We start from the raw sequence: 19777 nt of genomic DNA, 5'->3' as shown, positions 1-19777 counted from the left end.
CACCGAACCACTGCACGGCTGCGGGACTGAAAGGGTTGGGGCGGTGGCACTGAGCGTGGCACCGGTGGGTGTGCACAACCGGAAGTGGGGCGGGGCGCGGCAGCATCTAGAGACCTGTCTAGCGCGCAGTGTTGACCGGTCTGAGTGAGGTTCCTCCAAAGACTTTCGTTTACCCTTTTTTTTAAATTTGAAGTGAGGCTGTAGGCGGCTGGCGTGGTTGTGAGCGCCAGTAATCCCAGCCTTTCAGAGGTGTGGTAGGAAATTTCCGAGTTGGGATCCATAATGTGAACCCCGGTTTCTGAAAGTCATTCATACCTTGTTGAAGGCATACCGAGGAGAAAAGTAGGACCTTTTGCGTTTCTGGATGATGTCCCCTGTGTAGATCAAGCAGACCCGAAAATATACATGCAGCCCAAGTTGGCCTTAAACATTCCTGCATTGGCTTTCGCAGACCGAGACCCTACACCGTGTCCCAAACGTGTTTTTTTTTTTTTTTTTTGTCACTGAAGATCGACGAATTAGGCCAAGCTGGCAAGCCAGAGAGCCCTCAAGTTCCACCTTTACCTACCTCCCAGCACTGGGTGTATGCACAGCACGTTTTTAATATGATCAGCTTACGGTGTCGGTGTCCACGTTTATACTGTTGAGGATTCCCTTCCCACAGTAGATGAGTCTTACCGGTCTCTGTAATCCTTCACAGACATACTCAGGCCCATCCCTGGATAATTCTAGATGTGTCAATGTGACAACAAACACAAATGACAATCAAGTCCCAAATGTTATCTTTCTTCTAAACAATTCCCACTTGAATCTGTTTCTGACTCCCCATTTCCCTGGTCCACCCCCCACCCCCGACAATCTCAAGCTTCTCCATGCTAGTTAGGATGTGTGTTGTGTTAGACCAGATCTGTGTGCTGCTTTGGGAAGCAGCTTTCTTGACTCTTACTAAAAATAGCACAAGATAATTTGGCTCTGGACCTATAACATTCCATCCCTCAACAATCTTGGAAATTGAGTCAGCCTTGTGGAGTGTCTAAGACAGGTGAGGTTCCCCCTCCCCCACCACTGGGACTTCAGTTTGTTTGGTTTTGGTGTTTGTTGCTGTTATTGTTGGCCTTAAGCTCCCAATATAGCTGAGGATGACCTAGATCTCTTGATTGACATTTCAGCCTCCTGAGTGCTGGAATTAGATGCTGGTACCATTATATGCAGGATCGGAGCATTTCTAACTACCTTGAAATTTCTTGAAAAACCACATATATTTATTTCCTTACGTGCGACCAACTGGCTATTTCCTAGCTTTTATGTAAAGTCAACACTAGCTTCAACTTATCAAGATCCAAAATATCCCAGGAGAGTTATACAAATTATGTTATCGTATCCTCCAACCAACTTTGTGTCATTTGGCTCTCCTTCGGATCTCAGCTCTTCATTTCTTGCAATTGCCAATTTAGGAATTGAGATGAGACTCAAGAGCAAACTGCTGAAGATAAAGGGGTTCAACAGTGTATAATGAAGTACATACTCAAAGGAGAATGAACCACGGCCCAAGGGACCACTGGCATAAACGCTCAAAGGAGAGTAAACCACGGCCCAAGGGACCACTGGCATAAACACTCAAAGGGGTGAGAGTGGACACTGGTAAGAGATTATTTTAGCAGCCTACATTTTTAGGAACACTTTTATAAAAAGTTTCTACAACAGATAGTTTATTTTTGTTCCTCCTCAGGTGATTGACAGGCCCACTTGGAGTAACTTTTAAAAGGGGTGGGGACGATGAGTATACCAGGCATAGCGGTGTATGCCTTTTGTCCCAGCATTTAGAAGACAGGCGGGTGGATCTTAAGTTCAAGGCCAGCCTGGTCTACAAAGTGAGTTCCAGGATAGCCAGGGCTATGTAGATAGACCCTACTAAGTGCTGGTTATGTCAACTTGACACAAAATAGAATCATCAGAGAGGAGGGAGCCTCAACAGAAAAAATGCCTCCAGAAGACTGGGCTATAGGCAAGCCTGTAGGACATTCTCTTAATTAGTGATTGACATGAGAGGTTCCAGTCCATAGTAGGTGGGTTATCACGTGACTAGTGGACCTAGGTTCCATAGAAAGCAGGCTGAGCAAGACAATAAACAGCAGTCCTCCATGGCCTCTATTATCAGTGCCTGCCTCCAGTTCCTGCTCTGCCTGAGTTCCTGTCCTGACTTCCTCCAATGATGGACCACCATGTGCAAGTGTAAGCCAAATAAACCCTTTCCTCCCAACTTTCTCTGGGTCATGGTGTTTCATCAGAGCCTGCAGTTTCGATCCAGTTTTACACGTTGCTAATTGTGAGGGAGAGGTCCATCCTCTGTGACCTCCAGGCCTATGAATTTCTGACCAGCTACGAAACATGTATTATTTATCTTTTATAGGTAAAGACATAAATGATTGTAGAGCTTAAAGCACAGCTAAGAAGTGAGGAATCAATTGGGAGATAGCTCAGTGGCCCTGCAAACCAACTCTTCTGGCCCTGTTTTGGGCACTGGGTTTTTCCTTTCCAACTACTTGCTAATAACTACATAACTCCTACAGGGACTTGATCATAGTTCTACTCAGTCTATAGATAAATTTGAGAACTGGTATAACACTAAATTGTATAAGGCATGACAAATCTTTCCTTTGTTAAATCAATGTTTTCTAATTTTCAGCATAGACTGTATTGCACACACATATTTCATATTTTTGATATTTTTAAATTATCAATATTATGATAATTTTAAAACGTCCATTTCTTTCTCTTTTTTATTATTTTCTTTTTTCAAGACAGGGTTTCTCTGTGTACCTCTGGTTGTCCTAAAACTCGATCTGTAGATCAGGCTGGCCTTGAACTCAAAGAGATGCACCTGCCTCTGCCTCCCGAGTGCTGGGATTAAAGCCATGTACCACCATACCTGTTTAAAACTCCCATTTCATAATGCTTATTTCCAGTTTATAGAAATACAATTGTCTCTTGTATACTTGCTAAATTCAGTAGTAGCTTTCATTAAACTCGTTGTTCTGTGCAAGCAAGCCCATAATCTAACCACAGGCTTCTTACTCATTTTGTCTGTGGGCCTGCTTCTACCCCTGCCTTATTAAACAAAGGGCCTTCAGGAAGTAATGAATAGCAATGTCTTGTTCCCAGTCACATAGGGAAAACTCCTTGACTTCACCATGAGTGTAGGTCACTGTGGCATTCTGTAAATACTCTATTTGGTTATCCTTAGTTTGCTAAATAGTTGTTGTTTATTATAAATGGGTACTCATTTTTCTACATTTTTGGCAAAAAATTTTATGAAATATAATTCACGTGCTGTAACACTCACTTGGATTTTTTCTATATTCACTCACCATCACTTCCTGCGACTTTTAGGATGCATGGTCATTGATATATATTAACTCAGTGAACTACACTGATTAAAAAAATACTGGCTCACTCTTAATCTTGGTATGATGTTTTCTTTTTATATACAGTCAGCTTTTATTTCCTTATTATAGAATTACAACTTGTAGTGATCTTATAATAACATCCTGAATATACTTAATATTTAGCAATTAAGAATGTCTTAAATGTTACCATAAAGCTTTATCATTTAAGAAGTATTAAAAGCCTTTGCGAGCATCGTTAGTCCTCAAAATTGCAGGGCAGAGGCAGGCAAAGGTCTGGGGGTCTGAGGCCAGTCCAGTCTACACAGTTGAGCTACCTGTAGGAAAGTGAGATCATGTCTCAAAAAAAAAAAAAAAAAAAAAATTCAAATGGTAGATCTTGGAGCCTACCTCAGAAGGTAACATGCTTGCTTAGCATGTGGAAGGCCCTGGATTGAATCAAGGCTTTAAAATCCACTTGAAAACAAAAACAAACCAAAGAACCACACACAGCTAGAGCCAGAGAGAACACTCAGTAGTTAGGAGCACCTACTGCTCTGACAGAAGACTTGAGGTTTGGTGCCACCCCAACTCCAGCTTCAGGGAACCTGACAACGCTGCTCTGAGGGCACTCGTACCCATTCACGTATTTCACCCCACATTCCCCAGCCACATACACACAAAAATAAATCTTTGAAAACAAAACAAACAAAAAAGCACCCCATACAACACACTGAGTGTGGTGGCACACATGTCACAGACTGGGAGGTGGGAGAGAGGAGGACCAGGGGTTCAGCACAACCCTTACTTGCTGGAGCCTGCCTGAGCTACAATGAGACAATGCCTCAAAATTTCCAAATCAACCAAACAAAAAAACCAGGTGAATGACTCACATCAGTAATTTCTCCCAGAATCCTGGAAAGTTGAGGCAGAAAGACTGTCATGAATTTGAGGCCAGCCTAGAATAAATACGGAGACGGAAGGGGGGGGAGGGGGAGGGGGAGGGAGGGTGGGATGGAGGAAGAGGAAGTGGAAGGGAGGGAGGGTAGGAGGGAGAGAACCAAAAACCCTCACATATGACGAATTAAACAGAAACTAAAGAACTAGAAGGTAAATAGCTTCACAACTGGGGATGTAGTTCTGTAGCAGAACACTTGACCAACATGCATGAGATCTTAAGTTCAATCCCTGACAGAAGCAAGCTAATGAATAAATAATAACACTACATACGGTGCTTAGGATAGGGCCGTGGCTGCAGCCCAGTAACAGAGTGCTAGCTTGGCCTACCAAGGCCCAGACTTCATCTCCCACAGTACAACAACAAACCAGAATGTTTAAGATTTGCCCTGAGGTGGAGCTGAGGGGCCTAAGTAGGCTTCAATGATGTGGTGAGTATTCTTTTTCTAATCTGCATTACAGAAAAAACTGGAAAACTTTCTGAAGCTATTTTTTATTCACATTTTACATAAGATTGCAAAATGTCAGTTATGAAGTACCAAAAACTGAGGTCACTAAGCCAGCGCATCCTCCTCCCTCAGCCAGGGCTCTGACTTCAGTGCCTACAATACCAAGCTTCCATCTCCAGGACAAGATCTACATGCTGCTTCTACGACCTCAGCACCACAGAACTAACAGAGCAGACGCATTTCTGCCATAGACGTGGGAAATCACATGCATATTCTCATTTCAGTGCGACTCATGCTAATGAACTGTGCAAAGATGAGAGCCTTCAAGTTTTTTTACAAGTAATGTCAAATGTACTTGAAAATCAGGTAACTAAAAAGGCTTATTGCATGGTAAATGGTTAAAATTGGTATTATTGAACTGAAGAAAAAATGCAAAACCTTTTTTTCTTACAGAATAGTATAAATGTTTATTTTCTGTATGATTTATTCTTCTGCCCTGTTTTTACAATATAGAAAAGTGTACTTTTTGAATAGCTCTAGTAAATATAATCTTTCTACTTTGGGATGTAATAGGGCTTAAAAATTATATACCGAACCCTCCCCAAGTAATCTTTTAAAATTGGTAAATTAATGTGGCTATTAATTTTGTTCAGGATTTGATGCAAATGCCTAATACAAAAGGTTGCTTAGTGAGGACCAGACAGAAAGAAAGGGCTCGATACTTTAGAGAGGTTCTGAAAAGTCAGACTAGTAGCATTTGATTGCACCTTCAAAGTTTTACAAGCAAAACATTCTTAAGCAATGCCATCATACATAATCTACAATCATAATCAAAAATTCACAAACATTTTGTGCACACTGTATATAAATACACATCACAATGGTGCAATTAAAATTAACACATAATATATACAAAATGAACAAAGTTTAGGTTTAAACCAAAAACTTATTGCAGTCTTTTGAAAAATAACTTGATTAGATATTATTTTGTCCTTTTAGACTAATTTACATTTATACAAAGTTTACTTCGACACACTAGACTGAGGTGCTAAGAATGTCTGCATTATCTACATTTAAAGTTACTGCACTATAATTTATAAATCCACAATTTAAAAGAGGATACTTTAATGAATAACGGAATCCTCTTTGCATTAATTTCTATTGCCTATATCTTTCATGTTCATATGAACATATATACACACTACATACAACTATAGAATCCTTGTAGGCAGGGTTATAAGCATATGCTAATAGTTACCGAGGATTAAGGTACCATACAAAATGCCTCAATTCCAACATAGTTTTTCCCATTTTCAAACACTCAAGAGTCCTATTACATTAGGCTCTTAAGATTATACAGTTTTTAATTACTAAAAATTATTCAGGTTATTTTTGCAATTATGAGAACACACACACCTCAGCTTACCAAATCACTGGCTAAAAACAAAGCTGTATTAAACTACCTTTATAAAAAGATAGCTCACTTCAATTGTGAAAGCTGCTAGGAGGCCCACTCCACTAAATCAGGTAACACACACTGATTCAAACTTAGTTCCAAAGTCTACAGAGAACTGTGTGGATAAAAACTTAATCGTACATAATCTCACAGCTTTGTACCCTTGCTTCTCCATCCAAGTCCATTCTCTACTTGATACTTATGAGTCCTATATTATCTTGACATAAAATGTTTACTTCAATTCACACAATCTCTCATTTTAGTAGTTATCCATAAAGACTTTGACAATTTTTACAAAACAAACCACCACTTCAAAGGGATGAAGACATCCCAGAACACGTTAGCCATTCCTTATCATAAAGACACTGCCCATCCTCTGAAAATCACTGTCCCTTGATATTTTGCTTTCTTTAAAGAAAATACAAACTTCATAACTGGAAAGTATGATTGGGATTGTTTCCCCTTCTAATTTCCCAAAGACAAAAGATAGTATTAAAGAACCCTCCCAAAAAGGCTGATTTTTCCTTAAAAGGATGGTGTTTTTCTAGACAAAATGTTATATGTTTCATTAAGAATCTGGTTATGTGGACATTCTACCTGTGAAGATTCTGGATCTGGAGCCAAAGAATGGAAAATACCCCTGCTGCCTTGGCTCTTTCTACTGAACAAAGTCATACAACACCATACATCATAAATGGTATTACAATAATTTATGAATGTACTTTGTCAATAGAATCAGGACAGAACATCTAATTCTTAAGAAACCCAAGCAAATTAAAAAAATTTATAATACAATAAAGGAAAAAATTTTAAAGAAAAAATTTGAAGGGACACAGGCAGAATTAACTAAGATTTAAAATGTACCAATTTCTTCATTTAAAATTTCTTCTCATTCAATAGTATAGTTTCTGGTCTCTTAAAACAAAGGCTGAATTAAAATACAGCAATTGTCATCTTCTAGAAAATCAAGTGTCCTGGCACCTTAAATTTTCTGTATAGTTCCATGTCCGTCTTTTGTGCAAGAGTTAGCAGTGCATGGCACAAGGGTCACTTTTTGCTTTTCCTGCAGAGTTGATGACGCTCATCAAACACCGTCCAAATTCCTCAAGTATCATCCGTTCTGCCGCTGCCTTTGATTTCCCCTTCTTGTCTGCCTGCTCTGCCTGGGCAAGAAGGCAATTACACGTGGCTTCAGCTACTTCCTTAGTTACAAACGTAAATGGCAATCTGAAATGATTGTGAGAGAGAAACACAGATGATCATGAAGTTGATCGGTTTCTACTGGCATCTTCATGCTGCACTAGCATAAGGGACATCGGTCTGTGAGTCAAACAGTCTCAAGAAATTAAGATACAGGTTTGGTCTCAGCAAGCACATCTAACAATAAATATTTAGCAGGAAATATGTTTAACCTAAAACATATGATTTACTTCCCAGACGTGTTATCTGGCTAAAGAAATGATGCAGTGTGCACCTACACTGGGTGTCTCGCCACTCACATCTTCCCAGCGTGCAAACGCTCCGCGAGAGCTGTTCTGATTTCTGTCCTCTTTCCTGACACACAAAGGGATTCCACGGCCATTGCTAGGAACTCAAAGAACTGCTGAAACAAAGTTCTACTATACTCTCTTATGTTAGCTGTTAAAAACAAAGAGCAAAAATGTGTGGCACACACATCTACTACCAGCACTTGGGAGACAGAGGCAGGCAGATCTCTTCAAGTTTGAGGCCAGCTTGGTCTACAGAGCGAGTTCCAGGACAGCCAGGACTATTATTATACAGAGAAACTCTGTCTCAAAAAAACAAAACAAACTCAGGTATGACATCAACTGAGCATACTGGTATAAGTTTTCAGTCTCATCTTTCTCTTAGTGTATGTCCATGTGCACTGAGTGTGTGCATGCATGTATGAATACATGTGCACACAGAGGCAAGAGGAGACAACCTGCGTTATTCCTTGGGTAGTCTACCTAGGGTCTTTTGAGGACTCAACTAGCCTGAAACTCACCAAGTAGGTTATACTTGTTGGTCAGTGAGCAGCAGGGATTCTCCTACCTACTTGTCAGAGTACTGAGTTAGCAGTATACATCACCACGCCAGCCTTGTTTTGTTTTTGGTTTTTCAAGAACAGGGTTTCTCTGTGTAGCCCTGGCTGACCTGTAATTCACTCTGTAGACCAGGTTGGCCTGGAACTCAGAGATCCATCTGCCATTACCTCCGAGTGCTAGGTTTTTAAGGTGTGTGCTACCACCACCCAATAAAATGTCCAGTTTTTTGTTTAAATGTGGGTTCTGGTGATCTAATTCAGGTACATCTTTACTGAGCTATCTCCCCCGCCTTAAGCAATTGTTTTAAAAACATAGCTTTAATTACATGTGCACTGTGTGTGTGTGTGTGTGTTTCAGGGGGTTAAACCCAAGACCTCCTCATACATACAAATGCTCTACCACTGAGCTGTACCCCCAGCCCTACAGTGTATAACCTTGTGTTTACACTTACATTATGAACATGGGGGGGTTTACTGTAGTAATATCTTTAATATCCAGAGATTAGATTTAGTAATCTTTAAGAATCATTAAAATGTTATATAGAATCTATATCATAACCCTAATTAGGTATCTGCCCCTTTTTAACACACTTAAGTCAAGAAAATTTTGTAAATGCTATTTCCGTTCTAAGAGGCTATCGTGATGTCCAGTGTGACAACCAGAGTTCCGTCCCTGGACACAAGAGGCATGAAGAGAGAACCTACTCCACACAGCTTCCTTTGACCTCCTCAAAATCACACTCACACACCGAGTTGTGTAAACGCATAGGTGAGTTGGGTGTGTCAGCACAGTTGTGTAACCCAGACTAAGCCGGAAGGAGTGTGAATTCAAGGCCAGTACGGGCTGCATAGTAAGATCCTGTCTCTAAAAATTAAAACAAAAGGGGGAAAAAAAAACCTAATAACCAAACTACTTTATACCAAAAAAGTTACAAATATTGTACCTTTCTTCAACATCAGCATTTAATATTCTCAATCTTCCTAACGCTAAGACTCTCTAACACAGTTCCTCATGTTGTAGAGATTCTCCAACCATAAAATTATTTTCATTGCTACTTCATAACTGTAATTTTGCTACTGTCATGAATTATAATGTAACTATCTGATATTTAGGGTGGTCTTAGGTGACCCCTGTGAAAAGGCCATTCAAGCCTCAAAGAGGTCATGACCTACATGCTGATTGCTACAATAGATCATTTGCAAGGTTCATCCTCTTAATTTCTTAAATTAATCTCTAATACACTGTCTAATATAAATCCAAGTCCAAATCAACGTGTTAGAAGCAGACCTTGAAAACTACTGCCGGCAAAGCAGCTCTTCATGCAATTACCCGGAAGCCTGGACAAGAGACACAGGTGTTCCCCAGACTACTAAGCGACTCAGATAGAAATACAGGTCTACCCATTTTTATCCTTTATTATTTATTTTTAAACACTTTGGCATATATTCTTTTCAGGTAATTATGTTATGTACTTTGTATACAATACCTTTATTTTTACTTTATTAATTAATTTGATTTTACTTATTTATTGGTTTTTCAAGAAAGGGTTTCTTTGTGTAGCCCTGGCTGTCTTGGAACTTGTTCTGTAGACCAGGCTGGAATCCACCTATCTCTGCTTCCTGAGTGCTGGGATTAAAGGTGTGTGCCACCATGCTCAGCTGTTTATTTTTTATTTTGATTTGAGATGGGGTGCTCTATTGCACAGGCTTCCCTGGAACTCTAAATGATTCCTGCCTCAGCTCCTGAGCAGTAAAAGCAGCCAAGATTGTACCTACTGTCTGACTTAGGACAAGCTGCTCCACAACCGAGCACAGTAGTTCAGAAAAGCAGAAATAGGGGAGTGGACTACAGAGGGCAATTCAGAGTCCACTAGCAGGAGGAAAAGTCAGAACATAGTCTCACAGTCTAGCCAAGAGCACAAGAAATGAGAAGCAGCCGGGCGGTGGTGGCGCACGCCTTTAATCCCAGCACTCGGGAGGCAGAGGCAGGCGGATCTCTGTGAGTTTGAGACCAGCCTGGTCTACAAGAGCTAGTTCCAGGACAGGCTCCAAAACCACAGAGAAACTCTGTCTCGAAAAATCAAAAAAAAAAAAAAAAGAAATGAGAAGCAGCACTGGAAAAATGAAGCCCTGCTTTCTCAGGAGTTTCTCACATTGCATACTTACCTCAAGTTGGTAGGAAGAAATCCAGTTACTATTCATAGCAAACCAAAGAACTTCTGTGTGTTGTAGAAAGCACAGAATCTGAGAGTGGTTTTCCTTCGACTAACTTAAAAGGTAGGTAAGGTGGAGGGAAAATGGAAAATTCAGGTTGGCAACAGTGTAGAGTCTGAATTTAACCCTGTCTCCCTAAAAAGAAGCCTTACTAAAAGTGAACATCTGAGAAAGAGATAAAAAGGCTTTGAGAAGTATTGACTCACTTTCCTCCTCCACTGTTCAGAGCGGGGGTTGGCCTGGTCAGCAAGTCTGAGATTTGAGAGGATAGCTTGGTCTTGGCTGCTGTCTGTTGCTGGACCCTTACTTCAGCTGCATCTGCTAAGTGCATCAAGGTCTTCCGTTCTGGGCTTTCTTCAAAATTCTTACAGCCAATGCATTTACAGATTGAGGAACACATTATTTTTGCCTGAAAGATTTACAAAAGTTTCCAAATCAAAAACAGAAAATATTATTTGTAAGTAAGTCCGCAGCAGAAAAGTAATAGCATTGTCTTGTCAACAGAGGTGAGCTTACATAGAAGCATGTCTGCTAACAAAGGTTGCGCCTGCGGATAAATCAGGATTAGTTGACAACAGTGCTTGTCTCGAGGTCTTGCAGCTCTTTGACTCTGACTACAGAGTCTCACCCAGATAGGACTAACACTTTCATCAGAATGAATATAAATAAGATATGAAAGTATTTTTAAAAGATTGCTAAGAATCCAACCTCAATCAAATCACCATTAACACACCAGTGACCTCACAGTTATGCAGAGAAACTCAGGGTTTCACATTAAAGGGATTTCATGCCTAAGCTTGATCAGATGAGGCAAAAAAATTGTCATGAATTTGAGGCCAGGCTAGGTTACAAGTGTGAGATCTCATCTCCAAAGGAAAAAGGGAGAAAGGAGGCCACACGCAGTTTCTTCTACTGAATCAGATTCCCAAGCCCTTCAATAATCTAAATCCATAAACTAGTATGCTCTCCTGTGTACAAATATAAAGTATATTTACATGAAAACACAGACTGAAGCTAAGTGTGATGGCCGACAACTATAATCCTAGCACTTGGAAAACAGAGCAGAAGGATTAGTAATTCAAGGCCAACTTGAGCTAGCTAGTGATTCAAGGCCAACCTAGGCTTCGTGAGACCCAGTCTCAAACACAAACACACACACTAAACAACTAACCCCGAAAATCCAGACCTTCAGTATACACAGCAGCAGGAGCGCAGGAGAGGGGACCCATTAGCAGTACTGTCTGCCAAGTGGCTTTCTGTCAAAACTGGGGGTGGGGGAAGTTCCTCTCTGAAAATGGCATTTGAAAGAATGAAAGTATAGACGATCTAACTATAGGAATGAATCAACACAAAGGGTTAATATCAGGCAAGGGGAGATTGTTACATTTAAGCTTTGAAAATAAAAAAATAGTAAGTTTATGACCTTGTCTGAAGCAAGAAGCAGGTGATTTTACATGTGATTCTCCAGAGAAAACAGCAGGTCCAGGAACAAACCCAGCTGGCCGAGTGTCAAGAAGCAGTGGGAGAGGATCTGGTGACTGAGCAGACAGTGCCTCAACTAGAGCAGTCGGGGTTCCTCCTGCAGAGCAGCCCTCCTAGGGGACTACTGCCAGGCTAGGAGAGACAACCTTTTCCTTCAGGTTACTCCAGGATGCACGTCTAAAGAGCCCATGGAGCTAGTTGGGTACTATTGTGCCGTGGCCTAGCAGCTCTGCTGTCGTTATTCTGTGGCTATGTTACTATTTTAAGGGAAAAATTAGCACACTAGTATTCTGATTTACACAAGTCCAAGGAATGACCTTTGAGTAGCCCAGCTAATGAAAGTGACCCATATGGAATGATGAGTCTAAGGAATGGTTCTTCTCTCTCTCTCTTTTGGTTTTTTGAGAAGTGGTTTCTTTGTGGAACAGCCTTGGCTGTCCTTGAACTCTCAGAGATTTGCCTGCCTCTGCCCCCTGTGCTGGGATTAAAGGCATGCACCACCACCACATGGTAGGAACAGCTTTCTCAAACCTGGCTTGAAAGGTGCCCCTGCACTAACTGCGTCTTTTCAATTGAAGCAGCACGGTGCAATCCTGCCCACAGCCACGGCTTACCTCGTAGCACTCACAGTAGTTCTTAAGACATCCTGACCGTTTGCAGTTACACCCTTTGCTGTGCCGCCGATCCGACTCCCCCTCTTTGCCTTTCCCTATCTTCGGCTTAAAGGCTTCTGGATTTCTATCAAGGCATGCCTTTTGGAGCAAATCAAACACCAACTGAGGTTAAATTATAGATTCAATTTAAATACTTCAAAGGTATAGAATTAATATTTATCTTTATAAAGCAACAAAGTTCTTTAGAAATAGGCACAAAGAGATTTTTCTAAGTTAAATGAGAAAAAAAATCACCTTTATTGCTTTTTGTCTTTCATTTTCATGTTCCAAATTGTTGTAACAATTGGTACAATTGCAGTTGTTGCAAAACTCACCATTTGCAAAACAATCACAGTATCTGAAGATAAAAATCAGATAAAATTAAAAAGTCATTTTAAATAAAATAGCACTGATCTGATTACGTATGCGTGCACCTCTCCACCTGTGATAAATGCAGTACATTCTAGGAACATGCTCGGAGCTCCTGAAACAGTTAACTAACAGCAGCGCATTCAGACTGCCAATCATGCATCAGAGCTCAACATCTAAGCAAGTCACAAACTCTGGAATTTTATCCTAAAAACTCAGTCAAACTAACAGATGCCAACACAAGAGCTATGTAATTTGATGTGCCCTGAAGTGAGTTATTTCAAAATCCTGAGAAAAGGGCCAGCCTTCATTCTTACTACAGACCCCAGAGGCTGGAACAGTGCTGCTTAGAATCCCAATCTCCAAAAGGACTGAGCTTTTCCATGTCAAATATTTTAGTTTAATCCTAATGAGAAAATTAATCATCCAATCAACTTTTTCTAATTGGTTTTTAATGTGTATGAGTGTTTTTGCTGCATGTATGTACGTGCCTGGAGCCCATGGAGGTCAGAAGAGGGCACTGGATGCCCCAGGATGGAAGTTACAGGTGACTGTGAGCAACATTGGGTGTTGGGAATTGAACCCCAAGTGGTTGTTCTCTGTAAGAACAACTAGTGTTCTTAACTCCTGAGCCAGCTCTCCAGCCCTGCATTCAAGGACTCGCTTGGGGGACCACATAAGATCATAAACAAGGTCAAACTTGTTAATAATGACACATAACCTACGTCTCATTGTGTTGGGTCCCCAAGCCCTACTGGTGTATAGAGGACTAAAATTAGTTTCTTCTGTTTTTGTTTGTTGTTTTTACAGACAGGATCTTACACTGTGGTCTAGGCTGTCCTAAACCCACTACCATAGATAATCCATGATGATATTGAACTCCTGTCGATCCTCCTGCCCCAATCTCCTTAGTGACAAGATTATAGGCATAGGCTACCATGCCTGGATTAATTTCTTCTAAACCAATGAAAGGATGGTTTTTAAAGTACAATGTATGTTCAACCATTCACATTTAGGTTTATTTAAATTGTTAAGATTTAATAAAATTTGTCTGTTAGGAATTTTTAACTAGATCTCTCTATCTATCTATCATCTAGCTACTTGTAGGTTCCATGTAGTTCAGGCTAGCCTCAAGCTCACTCTGTAGCTGAGGACCCTTCTGACTCCATTTCCAAGTGCTAGATTATGTGCTTGTACTAGCATGCCCAACTAGCGGCATTTAATTCTAACAACATTCTTAGGTGTATCAAATAAGCAAAGAGCAACAAACTACTCACAATTTCAGGCACAGGGACTTTGTACAGTTACAGGGTTTTCTGGGCCGACTGGCAGACTCTGATGGTATTATGCTATCCAGACACACACAAAAAAATAATTTCAATTAACTAAAATAATTGCTAAAACTAGAAACAATTTCAATCTACAAATTCCTTCTAAAGTAAAACTAATAGATGCATCCATTTCTAGCACAATTTTGCTAGATTATTCCATTTATATTTTAAAAAAATATTATCAGAAGCTGTTGAAGACTACATCATACACACTGTTCCCTCTAAAAGAACAGAAGTAGAAAACAGCTCGAAAACTCTTAGGGTTTACTTGTAAAGGCAGGCAGGAAGGAGAGGTTGGTGTGTGAAAGGACAAGTAGCAGGGACAGACTGGCACGCACCCTCTAACTCACTCCACACTGCTCACAAGCTGGTAGAGCAAAGGCAGCAACCAACAGCTAAGCAATGACAGTGAAAAACAACAGTTAACATCATTTTACAATGTTCAGAGTGAGAGGCAGTCCCTCACTGATGGTCTCCAAACTTGTCCATTTGAAGTATTTCAGAACACAGCACTTTAGACAAATACACGGCTTTAAAGGGAAAACCAAATGCAATGTATTTGGAATAAATCTATTTAATGCTGTACTTAAACTGACCTAATTTGATTTATATATTTTAAAAATACTCACCCATTGAATGGAAGTCTTGCCTGTGTCTGGATACCAGATGTTCCAGTAAAATTAGAGCTGCTTGCTATAGACACATACGAAGACTGCTGTAACTATAAGAAATAAATTCATATAATATTTGCAAAAATGGATAGCACTCTCAGACATAATGAGTAAGAAGCACAGGACAAACAGTGGGGAATTTCATATAAACCTCCTAGTGGGTTTCCATAGCCCTCAGTCAACACCAGTGAAACGGCATGACTTCTTAGCGCTGCCTGTTACAGCGTAACTGTTTCACAGCTCTGCCTGTTACAGTGTGACTGCTTCTCAGCGCTGCCTGTTACAGCGTGACTGCTTCACAGTGCTGCCTGTTACAGTGTGACTGCTTCTCAGCGCTGCCTGTTACAGCGTAACTGTTTCACAGCGCTGCCTGTTACAGTGTGACTGCTTCTCAGCGCTGCCTGTTACAGCATAACTGTTTCACAGCGCTGCCTGTTACAGTGTGACTGCTTCTCAGCGCTGCCTGTTACAGCGTGACTGCTTCACAGTGCTGCCTGTTACAGTGTGACTGCTTCTCAGCGCTGCCTGTTACAGCGTGACTGTTTCGCAGCGCTGCCTGTTACAGCGTGACTGCTTCTCAGCGCTGCCTGTTACAGCGTGACTGTTTCACAGTGCTGCCTGTTACAGTGTGACTGTTTCACAGTGCTATTACAGCATGACTGTTTCACAGCATTGTTACAGTATGCCCACCTGTAAGAGAGGTGCTATGTTATTTACCACATTACAAATAGTAAAAAAGGGATTTGCCATACAACAGAGAAGATCAAGCCAGGCAGTGGTGGTGCTCACCTTTATTTATTTATTTATTTATTTTGGATTTTCGAGACAGGGTTTCTTTGTAGCTTTGGAGCCTGTCTTGGAACTCCCTTTGTAGACCAGGCTGGCCTCAAACTCACAGAGATCCGCCTGCCTCTGCCTCCCTAGTGCTGGGATTAAAGGCATGCGCCACCACCGCCCGGCCCTGGTGCTCACCTTTAATCCCAGTACTTGGGAAGCAGAGGCAGGAGGATCTCTGTTGAATTCCAGGCCAGCCTGGTCTACAAGAGCAAATTCCAGGTCAGCCAGGGCTACACCAAAAAATTCTGTGGTAGTCTGAATATAATTTGTCCACATAAACTCGTAGGGAGCGGTATTATTAGGAGGTATGGCTTAGAGAAAGTATGTCACTAAGGGGGTGGGTTTTTGTTTGTTTTGCTTTGTTTTTTGAGACAAGACGTCTCCTTGTAACAGCCTTGCCTGTCCTGGAACTTGCTCTGTGGATCAGGCCAGCCACAAACTCACAAAGATCTACCTGCTTCTACTTCCCCAGTGCTGGGATCTACCACCATTGCCCAGCAGGGGTGGAATTTGAGGTCTTTTTTGCTCAAGCTTCCCTCAGTGTACTTCTGTTGCCTCTGGATCAAGATGTAGGAATTTCAGTTCTGTCTCCAGCACGGCTGCCTGTATGCTGCCATGTCCCACCACGACAATAATGGACCGAATCTCTGAACTGTAAGCCACCCAATTAAATGTTTTCTTTTACAAGAGTTGCCATGGGCCGGGCGGTGGTGGTGCACGCCTTTAATCCCAGCACTTGGGAGGCAGAGGCAGGTGGATCTCTGTGAGTTCGAGACCAGCCTGGTCTACAAGAGCTAGTTCCAGGACAGGCTCCAAAACCACAGAGAAAGCCGGGCGGTGGTGGCGCACGCCTTTAATCCCAGCACTCGGGAGGCAGAGGCAGGCGGATCTCTGTGAGTTCGAGACCAGCCTGGTCTACAAGAGCTAGTTCCAGGACAGGCTCCAAAACCACAGAGAAACCCTGTCTCGAAAAACCAAAAAAAAAAAAAAAAAAAAACCACAGAGAAACCCTGTCTCGAAAAACCAAAAAAAAAAAAAGAGTTGCCATGGTCCTGATGTCTCTTCACAGCAATAGAAACCCTAACAAAGACAAACTCTGTCTCAAAAACAAAATAAACAAAGAAAAGTGTGAGGTATTAAATACCCAGTTGCTGAGTTCCTCTGCTGCCACCAATGCAATAAACCAAATCAAACCAAATTAGTAAATCCAGATTAAATAAACAGGGCAATGCAAAGTAGAGCACCCCCAGGAGATTCTCAGCAAGGCAGGAAAAGAGAATGCATGGCAGAACTAAGAGCCAGGTTATAAACAGCCAGTAGGCGTGGTCCCATGCATCTCCAGGGGAGGAGCCACCAAAGGCAGACTTCTCTCAGGGGTGGAGTCTGGAATGAGGCAGCTTCAGGAAGCTGCTGCTAGGTGTACGGAAGGTGGGGTCTGGAACGTGCCCCACCCCCATTTGGAGATTCCGAACAAAAAGCGTATTGGAGTTTGGACCCCCAGCACTCAGGTAAATGCCCAGCAGCTGTGGTGGCTCAAGTGAGCACACTCATGTAAAGTGCATACTCACCGACAGACATGTGCCCCTCATACATGCACATGCATACCATATGCACACACAATCCCTCCCTCTCTCTCTCTCTCTCTCTCTCTCTCTCTCTCTCTCTCTCTCTGTGTGTGTGTGTGTGTGTGCTCATGCCCATCCTCCCAGCACTCGGAAGGAGGCATGGTGAATTCCAAGCCAACCTAAGCTGCATGTCTCAAAGAGTCCCCAAGTAATGTAACTCACAGCTATTTTAAGCACAAGCCAGTGGTGTCGTATTAGTGCGTACAGATGAACATTCATGTGGGCACAGGTTCTCCTAAAACTCACTGGGATTCTGATTTTTAATATCAACTTTGTTTGTTTTTGTTTTCTTTTTTTTTTTTTTTTTTTTTTTTTTTTTTTTTTTGGTTTTTCGAGACAAGGTTTCTCTGTGGTTTTGGAGCCTGTCCTGGAACTAGCTCTTGTAGACCAGGCTGGTCTCGAACTCACAGAGATCCGCCTGCCTCTGCCTCCCGAGTGCTGGGATTAAAGGCGTGCGCCACCACCGCCCGGCTTGTTTTTGTTTTCTCAGACAGGGTTTTTCTGTTAGCAGCTCTAGCTGTATTGGAACTTGCTATAGAGACCAGGCTGGCCTTGAACTCAGAGATTCACCTGACTCAAGGTATGTGCCACTACCTTCCCAGGGCAAAGCCCTTATCTATAGTCTTGTCCTTTTACCAATCTATTCCAAATTACCCAGCTTTTAAATCTTATTTATCCTGTATTTCTAAATTCTAAACAAAGAAATAAACTTAAATGTTGGTTACTATTTCAAGCTTTGGAGAGAGCTGCTTCTATTAACCTTAGAACACAGTAGAGCTAGACACTGTAATACCACAGAGCAGCTCCGAATCATCGGTCCTTCATGCCCACGTACCTGAGTAACATACTGAGCTGGAAGCACTGCATAGCCCACGTTCCCTGTCCCTGGAGCAGGGGCCAGCACGGTTCCTGGTGGCAGGTTAGTGAGGTTGGGCTGGATCTGAGGCAGGGGTGTGGCAGGCATGATAAGCCGTTGCTGTGGCTGGCTAGTAGTTACAATTTGTGAAGTTGAATTGATTGGTTTTGGAACCACCTAAACAATAAAAAAGAAAGTTAAAAAATTTGTGACTAAATAATTAATCAACTAAGGTGCTTAATTCAGTATAAATCTCTTAAACATAATTTTTTTTCTCTGTGTAGCCTGGCTGTCTTGGAACTCATTTTGTAGATCAGGTTAGCATTGAACAGGCAGAGATCCTCCTACCTCTGCCTCCTGAGTGCTGGGATTAAAAGTATGGGCCACTATGTCCAGCTGCTTATAATTCAATCCTAACTTTGAACTTAAAAAGAAAATTGCCCTTTGGGAAACAGAGAAACTGTGTAATACTCACTTGTTTAACGGCCTGAGTTGGGACAAATGGAACCGACATCCGTACGGGGGTTGTATTAACAACCACTGGCTTTGCTTTTTAAAGGGGAAGAGAAAAAGAACAATTTATTTACAGAAAGCACTTAAGAACATTAACCCTTCAAGACACGCTGAAGAAACAGTGTAAAGCATTTTACTTCATTCTCATTTTGAGCAATCTTTAATCAAGATAGTTACCTTTCTTTGGAGGCAGAGGCAGGTGGATCTCTGAATTGGAGGCTAGCCTAGTCTACATCATGAGTTATAGGCCAGCCAGGGTTACACAGAGTGACCTAGTCTCAAACAAAAACAAAATAAACCTTTCAAAATTGCTTACCCTGCCCAGCAAATTTAAATCTAAGGTGAGTAATGACCCAGCAAAGGGACCCTCTGCAGGTTCAAAGCGGCTGGAATCCATTCCTTCAGCCTGTGCTCAGAAGGCGCATGCACAAACAAATGATCTGCCATTTCAGCTGAGGACACCTTTCTGCACTACCATTCCTCATTTCTGAGTCCAAGCTAGAGAAAAGATCATCTTGTACAACTCAATATTTAAAATCGACAGCAGGGCAAAAGGATTAAGAATCTGAGTTCTTTTTTTTTTTTTTTTAAGTTTTAACTCATGGTTTTATATGAACCATGAGTAAATTTTTTTTTTTTTTGCTGTTTTTTTTTCTTGCTGATTTTTTTTATTAATTAAGAATCTGAGTTCTTGAGCTGACAAGATGGCTCAGCAGGTAAAGATTGGATTCAATCCCTGGGACCCATATGGTAGAGCGAAAGAACCAACTACTACAACTCTGACACATACACATGTGCACACAGCACACACTCATGAACACAAACATACATGCTATGTACACACATGCACACACACACCTACACGCGCATAAGCATATAGGCACACATAACATACAGGAACACTCACTCATATATACACATATGCACGCTCATG

The 19777-nt window shown here is 41.5% G+C and overlaps 1 protein-coding gene across 6 annotated transcripts in view; it reads right to left on the bottom strand.

Moving 5' to 3' along the window:
• Positions 1 to 5204: 5204 nt before the first annotated feature.
• The window catches only part of Lin54 (lin-54 DREAM MuvB core complex component), a 69222-nt gene continuing 54649 nt past the window's right edge, over positions 5205 to 19777 (bottom strand). For all 6 annotated transcript variants that reach the window (XM_057772723.1, XM_057772726.1, XM_057772728.1 and 3 more), the window contains 8 exons: positions 18806 to 18879; positions 18310 to 18507; positions 14971 to 15062; positions 14288 to 14359; positions 12897 to 12999; positions 12603 to 12740; positions 10713 to 10915; positions 5205 to 7472 (listed from right to left, as the gene is read on the bottom strand). In XM_057772723.1, coding sequence (XP_057628706.1) covers positions 7271 to 7472; positions 10713 to 10915; positions 12603 to 12740; positions 12897 to 12999; positions 14288 to 14359; positions 14971 to 15062; positions 18310 to 18507; positions 18806 to 18879 — 1082 coding nt within the window. In that variant the 3' untranslated portion in view covers positions 5205 to 7270. The remainder of the gene's footprint in view (positions 7473 to 10712; positions 10916 to 12602; positions 12741 to 12896; positions 13000 to 14287; positions 14360 to 14970; positions 15063 to 18309; positions 18508 to 18805; positions 18880 to 19777) is intronic.

This window comes from Chionomys nivalis, chromosome 6 (assembly GCF_950005125.1).
Source record: "Chionomys nivalis chromosome 6, mChiNiv1.1, whole genome shotgun sequence".
NCBI lineage: Eukaryota > Metazoa > Chordata > Mammalia > Rodentia > Cricetidae > Chionomys > Chionomys nivalis.
This window is presented reverse-complemented; position numbering and strand designations above follow the sequence as displayed.